Genomic DNA, 13,494 nt, shown 5'->3' with positions numbered 1-13,494 from the left:
AACAGACTATTCCTAAAGCCGGAGAGAGGTGCTAACTAGCCACAAAGAATCATTTGTATCTTGGATCTGTACCTTTCCCACCTAGACTAAGCGATCTCAGAATAAGAATCAGGTCTCATACCCTCTGTATGCTCTCACAGTACTCAATGAATGTGTGTCTACTGGCAAAGAAAAGACTGAGTCCAGGCCACTGAGCAATGCTGTGCCGCTGCCCCTGGTGTTAGGACAGAGGCAGTGACACCCCAAAACCCCATCACCTGCCTTCTCCCCCAGGAACACCATAGAGCCACCTGCAGTATATGAACTTTTTATTCTTCATAAAGTGCTCAAAACATGAAGAACAAGCTCTTTATAAACAGGAGTTACAACTAGGAAGACCAACAGCAAAGCAGAACTGTGCCTGCTCTCTGCCCACCCCACCTGCAACTCTCCAAGTTGTGGCCAGGAGCAGAAACATCCAACGAGAACCTTGGGCTTCAACTCAAAACTCTTCTGAAGACATCCTCGCCCTGGGCATTCTGGAGACCCACAGTCAAGGACGAGCGGAAGATCAGGGTCAGGGCTGGTAATAGGTAGAGCCCGGAAGAATATGTAGTAGGAGAGTGCTCCCCTTCCCCCAGAAGAGATACCTACCCAACCCCCAATGAGCCCCCAAAAACATGACCCAAGACCTGGACACCTGTGGACACTATCCTCAGCTTTGATGAGTGATCCTTAGGGTAGATAACATTACAGGGGCTTTCACCTCATGTGTGGGGCTCCTCTGCTTCATCCTGGCAGAAGACATCACCCGTGGAGCACATCTCCTTCCAAGGCTTTCGGAGAGATCCCACAGGCCCTCTCAGGAAGAAGAGGAGGTCCCAGAGGAGCTCTCACCTCCTTGCTGGGCCAAAAGTATCCTCCTTCAGCACCTCCTCACCTCAAAACCTTTGCTAAAGCAGGGTACCACAAGTCACTAAAGGTTCCCTGCAGATGCCATGGGAACCCTGCCATGTTTTCTGCAAGCAAACCAGGGGCTGGGCCAAAGGACAGACACTTCATTTCAAAGTGCACTGCAGCCAAGCCAGGCAAGGCCATGGGGCAGAAGGGACAGGCTGAGAGAGCCGCTAGTGGGTGACAGGAGGGCAACAAAGGCTTTTTCCTAAGTACAGGCAGAATGAGACCTCCCACTTCCAGAATGTAGTTGTTATCCCAGGAACTTTCTCAACTGGGGAAGGAGGAGGAGGAGGCAGGAAAGTTAAAAGAGCAGTGGCAGCTTTGCCAGACCCTTAACTGAAATTAACTCTAGGGAAGGGGCACAGGGCACAGCAAGGCTGACCCATCCTCCTTTCCCATTTCCAGGGCCTGACAGATCTGGCCCCGTGTGCTCAACAGGGAGGGAGGGGGACAGCAAACAGAGGGAGAGGTCTACATCCAGAGGCTTTTGACCCCACCCACAAAAGGCACATTTTAATTGGTTTCCAAAAGTTCAAACCCCGCAGCAGCACAGAGTTTTGGCATCTGGACAGGCAACAAAAACAAAGATGGAGGCTTGATCCCCAAACATAAGCAGCTCAAAGCCCTGAGGCCTGTGGAGGGGCCCACAGCTTGGAGGTGCACGAGGAGGTGCTCCCCTCACCCCTGCCCCAGCTCTGCGCACATTCACATGAGTGACGCTCAGTGGAAGATCGGAGGAGGGGGGCGGGTGCGCCTGGAGAACACACATCTCCCTCCGTCCACACGGCCCTCACTCTGCAAACTGCCAGAAACACACAAGATCAGGACACGGCAGAGACGAGACCAGACCATACAGGCTCCTTGCTCTCAAGGGAACAGACTCGAGGCTCCAGTTACCCATAACTGCAGAACGGGCAGCTTGGTTCCTGCCACAGCCGCAGGAATGCTAGGAGCCCTCAGCGGCTGGAGACAGATGAGGGGGACAAGGGCTTAGCCTTGGATGAAATGACTGACCGTTGTGGGGTAATACAGTATGTCCCAGATACCACATCACATTGCAGCTCACCCCTGCTCTGACTTGAGGGCTGAATTCTTTGTTCCAATACCCTGGAGCCCCCAAAACTAAGGGATATGAAAATAGGCAGGTGGGAGAGACCCAGGGCTCCCAAAGACACACAAGTTGTACATGGAACCTGATGCCTCCAGTGGGAGTCCCAAGGGCCCCTGTTCTAGCAACCCCCATGGACGCAGGAGGGAGGGGGAGCAAGGAGTGACAACGGAGGACAGACGGCAGCCTGCCCAGGTGAGAGTGAGTTCAGCAGGAGGGAGGGCAGCGCAGGCCCGGTTTGGGCAGTGGGCCCACGCCGACCCTCCTAGGGACAGGGGTGAGGAAGGCTACTTGGGGGGGTCAGGGGGGATCTGCAGCAGTGTGGGTGAGGTCTCCATGATCCGCACCAGCAGCCGGTCAATGTAGCTCTCCAGCTCCTGCACGTGCTCGTCCCGCTGGCTCAGCTCCCGCTCCCTCTGCAAGAGCAGGCCGATGAGCTCGTCGTGGGTCAGGTGGTAGTACTTGGCCGACTGGTCCAGAACACCTGAGTCCTGAGGCCGGGAATGCAAGTGAGCAGGGCAGCCTCAGGCCTACCTGCCCATCTGCCCACCAACACCCAGGTTTCACCCCTACAGGCCCCTGGAGTGGCCTCTGTCTCCAATGCAAGTGACAGCCTAACTGGCTTCAGGGCCCTGGCGTGGGGGACCGGGCCTGCTCCTTGCTCCACCCTGCCCAGCACCCTGCTCCTGACCTCGGGGCACCTGACCTCTCTCCACAGCACCACGTGTCTGGTCTGACGCCCTCTGGCATCCTGCCGGGCCTCACCTTCAGCCTCTTGGTGTCCACAGTCTGGCCAACCTGGGGAGCTGGAGCCACAGGCTGAACGCTGCCAGCTGTGACTGTCTTGAGCTTCTCCAGCCCACTGCTCAGAGCTGTGCTCAGGCTGGAGCGGGACTGCTTCCTGTCTGGGCTGCCCTCCGCCGGGCCAGCGCTGAGGGGCTTCACAGGGTGGGGACTGCGGAGACAGAGAGGAGACGCGTCCTTGTCTGCTGGACAGAAACCAGCACTTGGTGGTGGCTGCCTCTGCACAGCCAAGGCCTTGGGGCAGCTGCGACCAGCACTCCTCAGCATGCCTTCCCTCCTCCTCCCTCACTGCTCTCCCCACTCCTTGCCCCACCGCCTGTCCCCTCGCCATCTTACTCCCTTAGAAGGCTGCCCCTTCACAGGAACAGCAGAGGCCGGCCCACTACCTTCTCTGCACCTACAGCCAGTCTCTACCAGGGCCACCCCTCCAGCTTCCCTCTCTCTTCCATACTGCACCCTTTCTCTAAGGGACTGACCGACCCTCCCAGCATCCCCATCTCCCAGGCCTGGGCACTCCCAGGCTGTGGGGCTCTCCGTGCTAAAACCAGGAAAGACCTGGGCAAACTGGGACGCTTTGTTGTTGTCTCTAAACTGGCTGCTTCCCAGCAGCAAGGACACAGGCCTGAGAAGCCCACCCAGCTACCCGCCCTCAGTCATGCCCCAGCTGCCCTCCTCCTCACCCAGTCCCACCAGCACATGCAGACTGCATTCTGTCTCCAGAAGTTCTTACCTTTCATTGATTCCTCAACCCCTCAGAACGGGCCCGGCCAGCCCATCACCAGTGCTCCTGCTGAGTCCACCTATCCCTCAGCTCTCAACTCCCTGACCTCTCTGTGGAGTTGACTCCCGGGCCACTCCCTCCTTTGGCCTGCTCTCCCTCACTTCCTCCCAAGACCTCCATCTGGTTTTCTGACCTCTGACGGTCTCTTCTCAGTCTTAGCTGCTAGGCTGCCCTTGGATCCCTCCCTTCCCTGCCTCAGCTCCCACCACCCCCAATGTCCATCTCCAACCCAGACCTCAGCCCTGAGCTCTAGGCCCACATACAGTCGGAGGCTGGCTCGCTCCACTCCGGGTCCAGCTTGGACGCATCACACTTGCCTCCACACCTGTCCTCTCCTGTGTCCCTCCCAGCAGTGCAGGGCTCCAGCCAGACACCTGGGAACCCCGATTCCCGTGCCGCAGCTCCAGGGCTAACAAACATCAAACCCTGCTGCCTCTCGCCTTCCCTCGCACCACCCCCTTCTCTCCAAGCCGGCACTGCCGGCTCAACTGCCTTCAGCGACAACTGCTCACTCAGCTCCTCGGAGGCAGGCTTGCCCACCTCCAACCACCCCTCTGCTCTGCTACGGGATGGTGATCTCCGCCTCTCCAATGTGTAAGCAGCCTTTACCGGCTCCCTAAGAAAACACAGTCTCCAACAGAATCGGGCCCTGCCCTTTCCTCCTGGGCCTCTCTACTCCTCCACACCCTGCAGGAAAGCCGGAAACATGCGCTTTCTCACCTTCGGGCTGTCACAAAAGCTGTCCCTCTGCAGAACACTGGCCCTTCACCTGCTGGCCTAACTCCGACTCGTGTTTCAAAGCCGTGCAAGGCCACTTCTCTAGGAAACTTTCCTGATTCCCCTAGGCTGACTATAGTGACCCTGCTCTGGGATCCCTCAGCACCTTGGACCTGTGACAGGTATGCAAACTGCAAGCATCAGGCCCCCGAATCAATTAACCTTTCCCCAAGGGACCTCTTCAAATCTATGCTTACTTTACAGAGGATAGGGACCATTCAGAAGTAGGAACCAAAATGGTTTAGCCCAAGGCCCTGAACTCCATCAGAGGAGGGAGAGCCCAGACCCAGAGAAGCCAGCTCTGTTACTCAGGGTAGGGCGGTGGATTCAGTCTCACAACCTGGGAAGAGTGGCAGAGAGGCCAGGCAAGGGGCAGACAACAGGGCAAACAATGCATCTCCTCTCACCTAGGAGTTTGCATTAGGGATGCGAGCTCAAAAGCTGCTCTAATGCGACCCATGGACTGTGCCTGCGGAGGGGAGGGATAGCTGGGTGGCATAAACCAACTCTGAACGGGTCCTGGGCTCTCAATCTGACTGCCCTCATACATCAGAGGGACCCCGGACCCCACAGCTTTCCAGGCCCCCATCTCCTCCTCTGAGAAATGGGGAGAGCTGTACTTGGCCCATCTACTTTAGGATGTAACGGACATACTGAATTCAGACACAAAGGCAACTCTGAAGGGAATAAAGCTTCCCTTTATACTCACTTCCCAAAGGTAGTGAGTGTAATCAGAAGTGAGGCTGGCACACAGCAGGGCCAGCTAAGGACACTGTCATCACAGCGAGGAAGCTGTAACCACCTCCTCTCCCTCACCTCTGGGAACGGCTTCACCACCTACCACTGGCAGAGCAGCCGAGGACAGCCCAGACTCCTTCCCTCCCACTTCTCACGTATCAGCATGGGCCCCCTGGGCCAGCTCTTCACGGTGCACTTCTATCTTCCTCACTGGACTGGGAACCGTCCAGGCATACCGGCGGACAGCGTCCTTCATCTCTACCTGGTGTCTGACACACAGGGTGTGCAGTGAATTTGGACAACTACACGCATGAGCCGGCGGGTGGAGGCTCCGGTCCAGGACCCCCACCCTGCTCTGCTCAGCAGAAAAAGCAGCCCCCCACTTCTTCACTCAGGGCTCCCAGAGTACTAGTGTCCTTCTGGACTTCACCACCCCCATCAACCCCAAGTGACCTGTGTCTCCTGACCTCAGCTCTGGTCACCCCTCACCAGTCAACCCGGTGAGGTCACAGCCTCATCATTCTTCCCAAACAGACCAATACCACGGTGACTGCAATCCCACAGGCATCCAGAGGCCACCCAGCACAGTTCTAAGCACATCGGGACCACCCCCTAAAAAGGCACAGATGCAAACCAATGAGGCGCCTGATGGAGCTACAGACCCTTTCTTCTGGGGGCGGGGGCATGGGCATTTCATTTTTCTTTTTGTCCTCTAAACAGCTCTTAGGCTTTCTCTCCCACAGACCTCAGTACTGGTCCCTCCTCTGGCTCTCTGCCTTCCGCAGCCCGCTCCCCTGCGGCCCCCCTCTGACAAGCATCACTGCCCCTGGCACCCAGTGCCCCTTGCAGCTGCGTGCCTGAGCACTCCACCCCCTTCTCCTGCCAGCCCACACTGGCTCTGCCCACTCCATTCCTCACTCCCTGCACCTCAAACCCCTGGTTTGTGGGGCACTCTGCTTGTCCAAGGACCCAAAGACGAGACGGTTTCAGAGCCGGTACCACAGAAGGGCTCCTTTCTTCAAAGCCCCCCTCTCCTGCCTCAGAGCGAAGGAGCCCTTCATCTGCCCCTGGAAGGGCCGAGGCTGGAATGGGAACACCTCAGCCCCTGGGCTGCTTTGCCCCCTCCTCCCACGTCCTCCTCAGGGTGACAGCTCACCTGGCACTGGACTGTGGCTCCTCAGCCGGTCGTGTCTCCAAGGGCAGAAGCACAAGCGGGGAGGCTGGGGTGGTTGCAGCGTGGTCCTCCCCGAGTGGGGCGGGGGAGCCCCCAGGGGAGGAGGCTGGCTCCCCAGGGGTTGGGGAGGAAGAAGTCAGGGGCTGAGCTCCAGGCAGAGGAGAGCATGGAGGGCTGGGCCCCCCGTGGCGGTGGCTGGCCCAGGGCGGGAGAGGGGGTGGTGGGAAAGCAGGCTCTGGGGGGGTGGGCAGCTCTTCCGGACCAGAGAGGATGGAAGATTCCCTGGACCCTGGAGGGGATGTGGACGGGAGACTGGGGGGGTCTTGGCTCCCCTGAGACAAGAAGGGGCTCACGGCATCCTCCTCTGAGGCCCAGAGGTCAGTGTGTTGGGAGCTATCTGGCAGGGGCCCAAGCCCCTCTCCTACTGGCCCCTGGCTCTGGGCCTCAGGGCCCTCAGGGCTTTCTCCTTTCTCTGGAGCCCCCCAGATCTGCTGACTCTGAGGAGGCAAGCTCTTTGAGTAACAGGGTATGGGGGTAGGACCCTCAGGGCAGCTGGTGGGCGGGGATAAGGAGGGCCCAGACACAGGAGGGCTGGCACCCTCCACTACATCTTCCAGACCTGGCCCACCCAGCAGGGTTCCGGAAGAATGGCTGTCAGACTCTGACCCAGGTGTCTCGCCCTCCTCCTTGGCCTCCTGTGGACCAGCAACAACCAGTGGACTTGGAAGGTCGTCTTCTCCTCCTGTCTCTGGCCCCCCGCTTCTCAGCCCCCCCGCCGCCGCGGCTGCCTCCTCCTCCTCCTTCTCCTGGGAACCTGAGGGTGTGAAGAGGCGTGGTGGCTTGGGAGGTGGCCTGCTGGGCTGTGGCCCCTGGTCCCACACCGGCTCAGGTCTGGGCTCCAGCTCTGGCTCCGGCTCCGACTCCTGCTCCAGGCGGGGAGGCCCCTCACTCCCCCTGTGGCTCACAGGCTCTGGTGACTCTGGCTGCATCTGGGGAGGACGCAGCTCATCAGACTCTCCCCGCAGGACTGGTGAGGGTGTCTCAGCTGCAGGAGAAATGGTCACCACATCCCAAGGCCATGGATCATCGACTGTATTGAGCTGGTGCAAAAGCTGGCCTTCGCCTTGGGAGGCCGCCTCCTGGCCCTCAGGGGCGTCCTCTGGGCCAGGCAGCCTTTCCCACACACTGATCACTTCAGGGGAGCTAAAGAGAGACGTCGCGCTGTCTGCTGGACTCTGCCCTGCTTCCCCTCCTGGGGCTGGCGGCTCCCTGTCCGCTTCAGAATCCGAGGCTCTCGGGTGCAGCTGGGCTGACGCAGAGGGCAGGCCGGCCCCTATCGGCCCCAGGGGCCCCGCGTCAGCCACACTGGTGCTCTGGCGGTCCAGTCCCAAGTCCAGAGGAACCCTGGGCTCCGGCCACACGCCGCTCCCACCTCTTCCTCCTCCCCCAGGGTCCCCCCGGGGCTCGGCTGCCTTCACTGTCATGGCCCCGCGGCCTTGCTCTTGCAGCCCAGGCACCTCCAGCCCCACTCCTCCTGCAGGGGCCAGGATCTTGCTCCTGGCCTCTGGACGCAGCCTGCTGGCAGCAAAGACGTTGAAGGTGTCGTCCCACTCAGGCGGGGCTTTCCCAGGGGAGGCCAGGGGGGTGGGGCTGGCCCTGGAGGCACTGGGGAGAGAGGGAGCAGGTGAAGGAGAGTTTAGTGCTATGTCGGCTATGAGTTCCTCGAAGAAAGGGTTGCTCTGCATGGAGGTGAGGAACGGGTTGGTGAGACCCAAGAATCCAGATGGGGCGGCTTCAGGGGCGGCGGAGGCGGCAGCAGCAGCGGGGGGGGCGGCTGCAAAATGGTTAGTGCTTAGCATGGGAGCAGCGGTGGGAGCAGGAGCGGGGAGGGCCGGAGCGCAGGGGGAGCAGGGGAGGTGGTGAGGAAGAGCAGCTGGGTCAGGTTCTACCTGAGGAGACACGTCCAGGCTGTGGAGGGAGACAAAACCGTGAGCCTCCTGGTTAATGCCAAGACCGGAAACGGCCCTGCTGAACATCACTGGCCTGCCCCCCACCTGCCACACCCACACAGGCCAGGTTCAGGCCTGTGGGCCAGGGGACAAAGGGAAGACCCCCACATGTAATATTATTAGGGGCTGCCCAAGAAGGAAGATGCTGGACAGAGCTCACTTAATCCCATGTACAGGCGGGATCCCAGATTCTACTCAACAGCTGACTTACGCCCATCGAACCAATCCGAAAGCCTCCTATATCCCTTTCAGGACTGAGAGAGGAAAAGAAATACTAGCTGCTTGGAGGGGATGAAGAGGCCAGAGAAAGGCCAGGCCTAGGAACACAGCAGGGCCCCTGGGATTCTGACGCTGCAACAAATGGGTTCTCCTGACCCCTTGCAGAAACAAGAGGTAATGACATCAGATATGACAAGGTGTCAATCAAAAAGAACCCGCCTGTCTCGTTTCTTAGAGGGGTACCACCACTTGCCCAGATGGACAGCAAGACACTGCTAAGGCTATCTGCTGTCAGGCATGCACCTGAGGCTGCCCCTCCCCAAGGGCACCCACGGGCCAGCAGCCCTGCTCAAGAGACGAAGGCTGGAATGTGGCAGCAGCAGCGACTCTGGATGTCACCAGGGACTTCCTGGGGTCCCCCATGCAGACAGACCGCTGGCTCCCGTGGAACACCATTCCATGGCAGTGGACCCACACTCCCACAGACACCAGAGAACCCTCGCTGGCCTTCAGGTGTCCCCTCCGGGGTCCTCTCCGCGAGGGAGCATTCCCTGCACTTGCACCTCGCCTGTGGCGCACGGCTGACTTGTGGGCAGGAGCAGACTCTGAAAGTACAGCTCTTGGCTTCCCCAGGACAACCCCAGGAGACAGAAAACCAGGAGGACAGTGCAGGTAAAAAGGGGGACCCCCATGCCGCAGTTTTAGCACTCTGACAGTGGTTGGCAGCTGCCTTGTGGCTGAGCCCTCCTGTCAGGCCCAGACCTGGGTGGCCTTGCCCACTGCCTGCTTCCCATCTTCCAGTCCCCACTCTAAGGCCCAAGAGCCCCATTCCTTGATCCCTGCCCAGGTGAACATCCTGGGGACTCCTGCATGCCTCCATCTTCTCCACCTAAGCTCCTGCTTCTCCCGGGGAAACACTGGGGACAAGCCCAGGGGTGGCAGAAGCCAGGCTTTGCCAGCCAGCCTGTGAGGAATGCAGGCTGGGGTCAGAGGGGCACCTATGGAAGGAGGTCAGGAAGTCTGGAGCTCACCAGGATTCTTCCGGGAACCGGCGCCCAGACAGAGCAGGCCGTACACAGAGCTGGGCAGAGGCTGGGCCGGCTTGTCTACAAACCCGGGGGGTGGCCGTGCGCAGGCAATGGGAAGGAGTCCGGTTCAACCAGCAGCAAAAGTGGGCTTCCTAAGATAGTTTGTGATCCCAGCCTCACAGGCAGGGCGCAGCCGGGTCCCAAACCCTGGGTTTCTCTTAAGAATCCAGCTTCCAGAGACTCTCCTGACTCTTTAGCCCTGTAATAACTCCCCAACCAAGGGTGACTTCTCAGCCTCTTACTACCACCTAGAGATTGGTGTGGGGGGGTGGGGAGGAAGGTAAGAGAGTCCTATTGACTCCCACCCCGCCAGGCTTCCCAGCACTGCTCTGCCTCTGTGGTCCTGACATGGTGAAGATACCAAAAGAGGGCAAATCCTGGGCCTAGAGTCTCTACCCCCAAAGTGTCCCTTCCCCCTTTACTCCAAGTTGGCCGCAGGCAGACCCAGGCATACATGTCTACCTCGGGGACCAAGGAGAGCAATGGACCACCACCACGTGGGTGAAGGCCCTGTCCCCAGACTGCCCCTTCCAATGGAGCACTTATACCGGACACAGCCCAACCAGGCCCCAGGAACAGGGCTCAGCCCCCAGGAACAGGGCTACTCGGAGCCACCTCTCTCTCCAGTCCCCTTTGTGACAAGTGACCAGAAGGGTCTGAAGGAAGAGAGCTCCATCAACATTAAATAGCACCGGGCTTAGCTCTGCACACTCCCCCCTCCCCCCTTAGCCTTGGCCTGGCCCCACTCACCCTTGTGGTCTGACAACAATCTGGCTGGCAGTCAGGACTGCAGGGCAGGAGAGCAGCAGGGAAGTAGGCTGGGAGCCCCAGGCAAGGCTAGCACCCTCCCCCCCACTCGCTCCCCAGAGGTACACACAAACCCGTTGGTATGGAACCAGCGAAGGGCCCTCCCTAGAGGAAGAGACTCCAGGTGCCAGGCCCAGCAGACTCTCAAAAGCCAGCGGCACCTCTGAGAGCATCCCGTCCATCCCCCCTACCCAGTAACGCCCCCTTCCCCCTTCCCCCCATACCCTCCCTTGCCCTGGCTCCACACCAGGTGCACACTTGAAGATTCTCACTTTAAAATGTCCCCTCCCTACCACTCCATCTGGCACGGATCAGAGACCCATTCCCATACACGGTTACCTCTGCAGGTTATGCTCTGAGGACAGGGCCCACTGTGCCGGCCTAGAACAGTGCCATCCCCCCACCATGCAGAGGGGACTTCAACATATATGGACTTGTCTTCTCTTTTAGGAACAAAGTGGGGGAAGAAATGAGAAGTCCAAATGTCTCTGCCCCCGCAACCTGAGGGAATAAAACTTCAGGGCCTGCAGGAACCTAAGGACAACTGGTGGAACCTGGCCCTTAATGCAGGATCACCCCTTCTCTCTGACAGCCCCCTCTGCTTAAACTGACTGCATCACCAGGCCACCTCTGTAGCTGGAGGCCAGGTTCCACCGGGGGGGCAGCTCTTCCTTAGGCTGAGATGAGCTGTGTGTCCTTGTCATTTCCACGCACTGGTCCCAGAGGAGGCATGTGGATCTGCAAAAGCTCACCATCAGGCAGTCCCCCAAGAGGCCAAAGCCAGCCTTCGAGGCACACGCCCCCAGCCAACACGCCCTTCAGCCATCCCTCCGAAGGCAGGAGCTCCTGCTGCCCGCCTGAGATGGGTCTGATGTCCAGGAAATGTGTCCAGGAGACTGGACATATCCTCCTCCATCATCGGGGCACAATGAGGTGACAAAGAGGGGCCCAGGAAGCTCTAAGTAGGGACACTACATAATTTACCTTCCAAACCAGGACATCTTTAATATGGTAAAAGGGCAATATTAACTATAGCAGGAAAACAGGCACAAGCAGGATGGATCGAGGTCACTGGACATGTCATGTCCCTCATTTACCCCATGGGGAATGCCACTGAGACTCTGAGCTTTTGGCAGCCACCATGCACTCCAGGCTCATCGGGACCTTGACGTCCTACTTCTGGTGAGGGGCCAGGAGAGATGCAGAGACCACCAAAGGCCACCACAATACACTTGCCCCCATGTTGTACCACAATTACCCTAATTAAAAAATATTTGCATCCCACACTTGATCCCCTACTGTACCCGGGGTTCTGTGGTTAGTGTGAAGAGGACAGGACAGGTGAGCTCTGGTAGCCTGCCCACAGGGAGCTTATGCTCCAAAACGGTCAGAGAGGGACAGACACAAAGACAACCCTGTTTGGCTCTGGTGGGTTTAACACGCTTGGTCATGACACTCCTCAAACACACAGCGAGGAGCTTGAGCTGCAGCTCAGGACGCATGGCTCACAGCAGGGCTGGTGTCCCAGGGCCCAGACATCAGTCTCAACGACCGCCGCCCCTCCCCCACCCAGGCACACACACGGCCATGGGGCCCAGCGGACGAGGGCCAGGTCAGGACAAAAATGAGAACCATCTTTTCAGCCCTTCATATCCCCGTTCCTTCTCTTCCAGCCACTGGCTTCTCCAAAAGCAGCAGCTTTTTTCGTCTGGATACCGTGCACCGACCACATATTGCTTCAGGCCTCTCCTGCCACATGGGAGCACTAGAGGGCGCCGCTGCCCTTTCCAGTGAGGAACACCCAGCTATCTGCACTGGAAGCCCCAGGGCACAGGCACCCAGAACCCCTGGCCTGTGGACAGACCTTGGAGCCCCAGCAGGGACCCGCAGCTACCGTCAGTCACTCCGGTTCTGGAGGGTCTGACCTACAGCTTCCTGCCGTGAATTAGCTCACTTCTAATTCTCTCCTCAAAAGCCCAGAGCAAGCCTTCTGGGCAAGAGCCAACAGTCGTTGGTTCCTGGCCAACTTCCTGGCTCTGTCAAGGCCCATGGCCAGGGTGATAGCGACGGGCTCAATGACCAGGTCTCACGCCTGTCCAAGCCAGCCCACTTTACCCAAAGAACCCTGGCCCCTGCGGCCTATGCCCTCAAATGAGCCCCAGGGAGGGCAGGGATCCGTGGATGCCCTCCATCCTGCTGAGGACAAGCTCAGAATTCAAGGAGAGGGGCAAAACCTCAGCTTCCTTATGTCCATCAGAGACCCAGCTTGACTCTGAAAGGGAGTTGGAGACATGGAGACACAGGAGAAGGAAAACAGGGGCTATTCGCGGGAGTGAGGACAACCCCAACCTCACTTAAAGTCATGGCCTACAGGGGTCTGAGCCCAAAGCCTGGGCACACGCACAGAGAGATGCCCCCCAGCATCCGTCTGTCCTGGAGAGGGCCCTGAGATGATCCACAGACAACCGTGCTGAGCCGTGCTCTGCGTTCCATCTGACCCAGGCCCCCCAGCTCCTCCCAGCAAACGCCCGATCCAGATCTCCTGTCACCTCCCTCCATACTACACCTACAAATCTAAGTTGTCACAGGGCCACAGGCCCATTCCCTTTTTCCCCATCTTCCCTTGGCTGCAGGTGGCCAGCAGTTCCCCTGGGGTCTGGTGAGTAGGGGCTGGACAGCAGGGACCGAAGCTGACGTACCTAGCAGGGGAGGCAGAGGGCGTCACCCAGAGATTGATCCATCCCATCTGCCCATCTGTGAGGTGTATAGGCCGGGGGGGGGGGGTGCTGCCAGGTGGCCAGGCCCAAACCCAGCAAGGCCTGGCATTTCTCACCCTACCCCTCTCAGTGGGCTCGAATTCCACAGGGAAAGAGAAGAACCAGGACACAGGAGTCCTCTCCCCTCTGCTGGGGATTAACTGTAGGAGCCTCTCTCTTGACCCTTCCCCACCATGCCCAGACTTCGCACCCCACCTCCTGCCCACAGACCCATCAACAGGGGAGGGGCAGGCTCACTGAAGAGCAGAAACAGCTGCCCGGCCACATCGGCGGGGG

General features: G+C 59.1%; 1 protein-coding gene across 2 annotated transcripts in view; it reads right to left on the bottom strand.

Moving 5' to 3' along the window:
* Nucleotides 1-293: 293 nt before the first annotated feature.
* Nucleotides 294-13,494, bottom strand: part of RAB11FIP5 (RAB11 family interacting protein 5) — a 36,603-nt gene continuing 23,402 nt past the window's right edge. Inside the window, exons 4-6 of one of the 2 annotated variants that reach the window (XM_040623322.1) lie at nt 6,301-8,286; nt 2,810-2,999; nt 294-2,535 (exon numbers count right to left, since the gene is read on the bottom strand). In XM_040623322.1, the coding sequence (XP_040479256.1) occupies nt 2,332-2,535; nt 2,810-2,999; nt 6,301-8,286 (2,380 nt within the window). In that variant the 3' untranslated portion in view covers nt 294-2,331. The remainder of the gene's footprint in view (nt 2,536-2,809; nt 3,000-6,300; nt 8,287-13,494) is intronic. The other variant, XM_040623321.1, reaches the window with a different exon arrangement.

Source organism: Ursus maritimus, unplaced genomic scaffold (genome assembly GCF_017311325.1).
Source record: "Ursus maritimus isolate PB19 unplaced genomic scaffold, ASM1731132v1 scaffold_6, whole genome shotgun sequence".
In the NCBI taxonomy this organism is placed as follows: domain Eukaryota; kingdom Metazoa; phylum Chordata; class Mammalia; order Carnivora; family Ursidae; genus Ursus; species Ursus maritimus.
The sequence above is the reverse complement of the archived record's forward strand: the minus strand, read 5'-3'. Positions and strand labels throughout refer to the sequence as shown.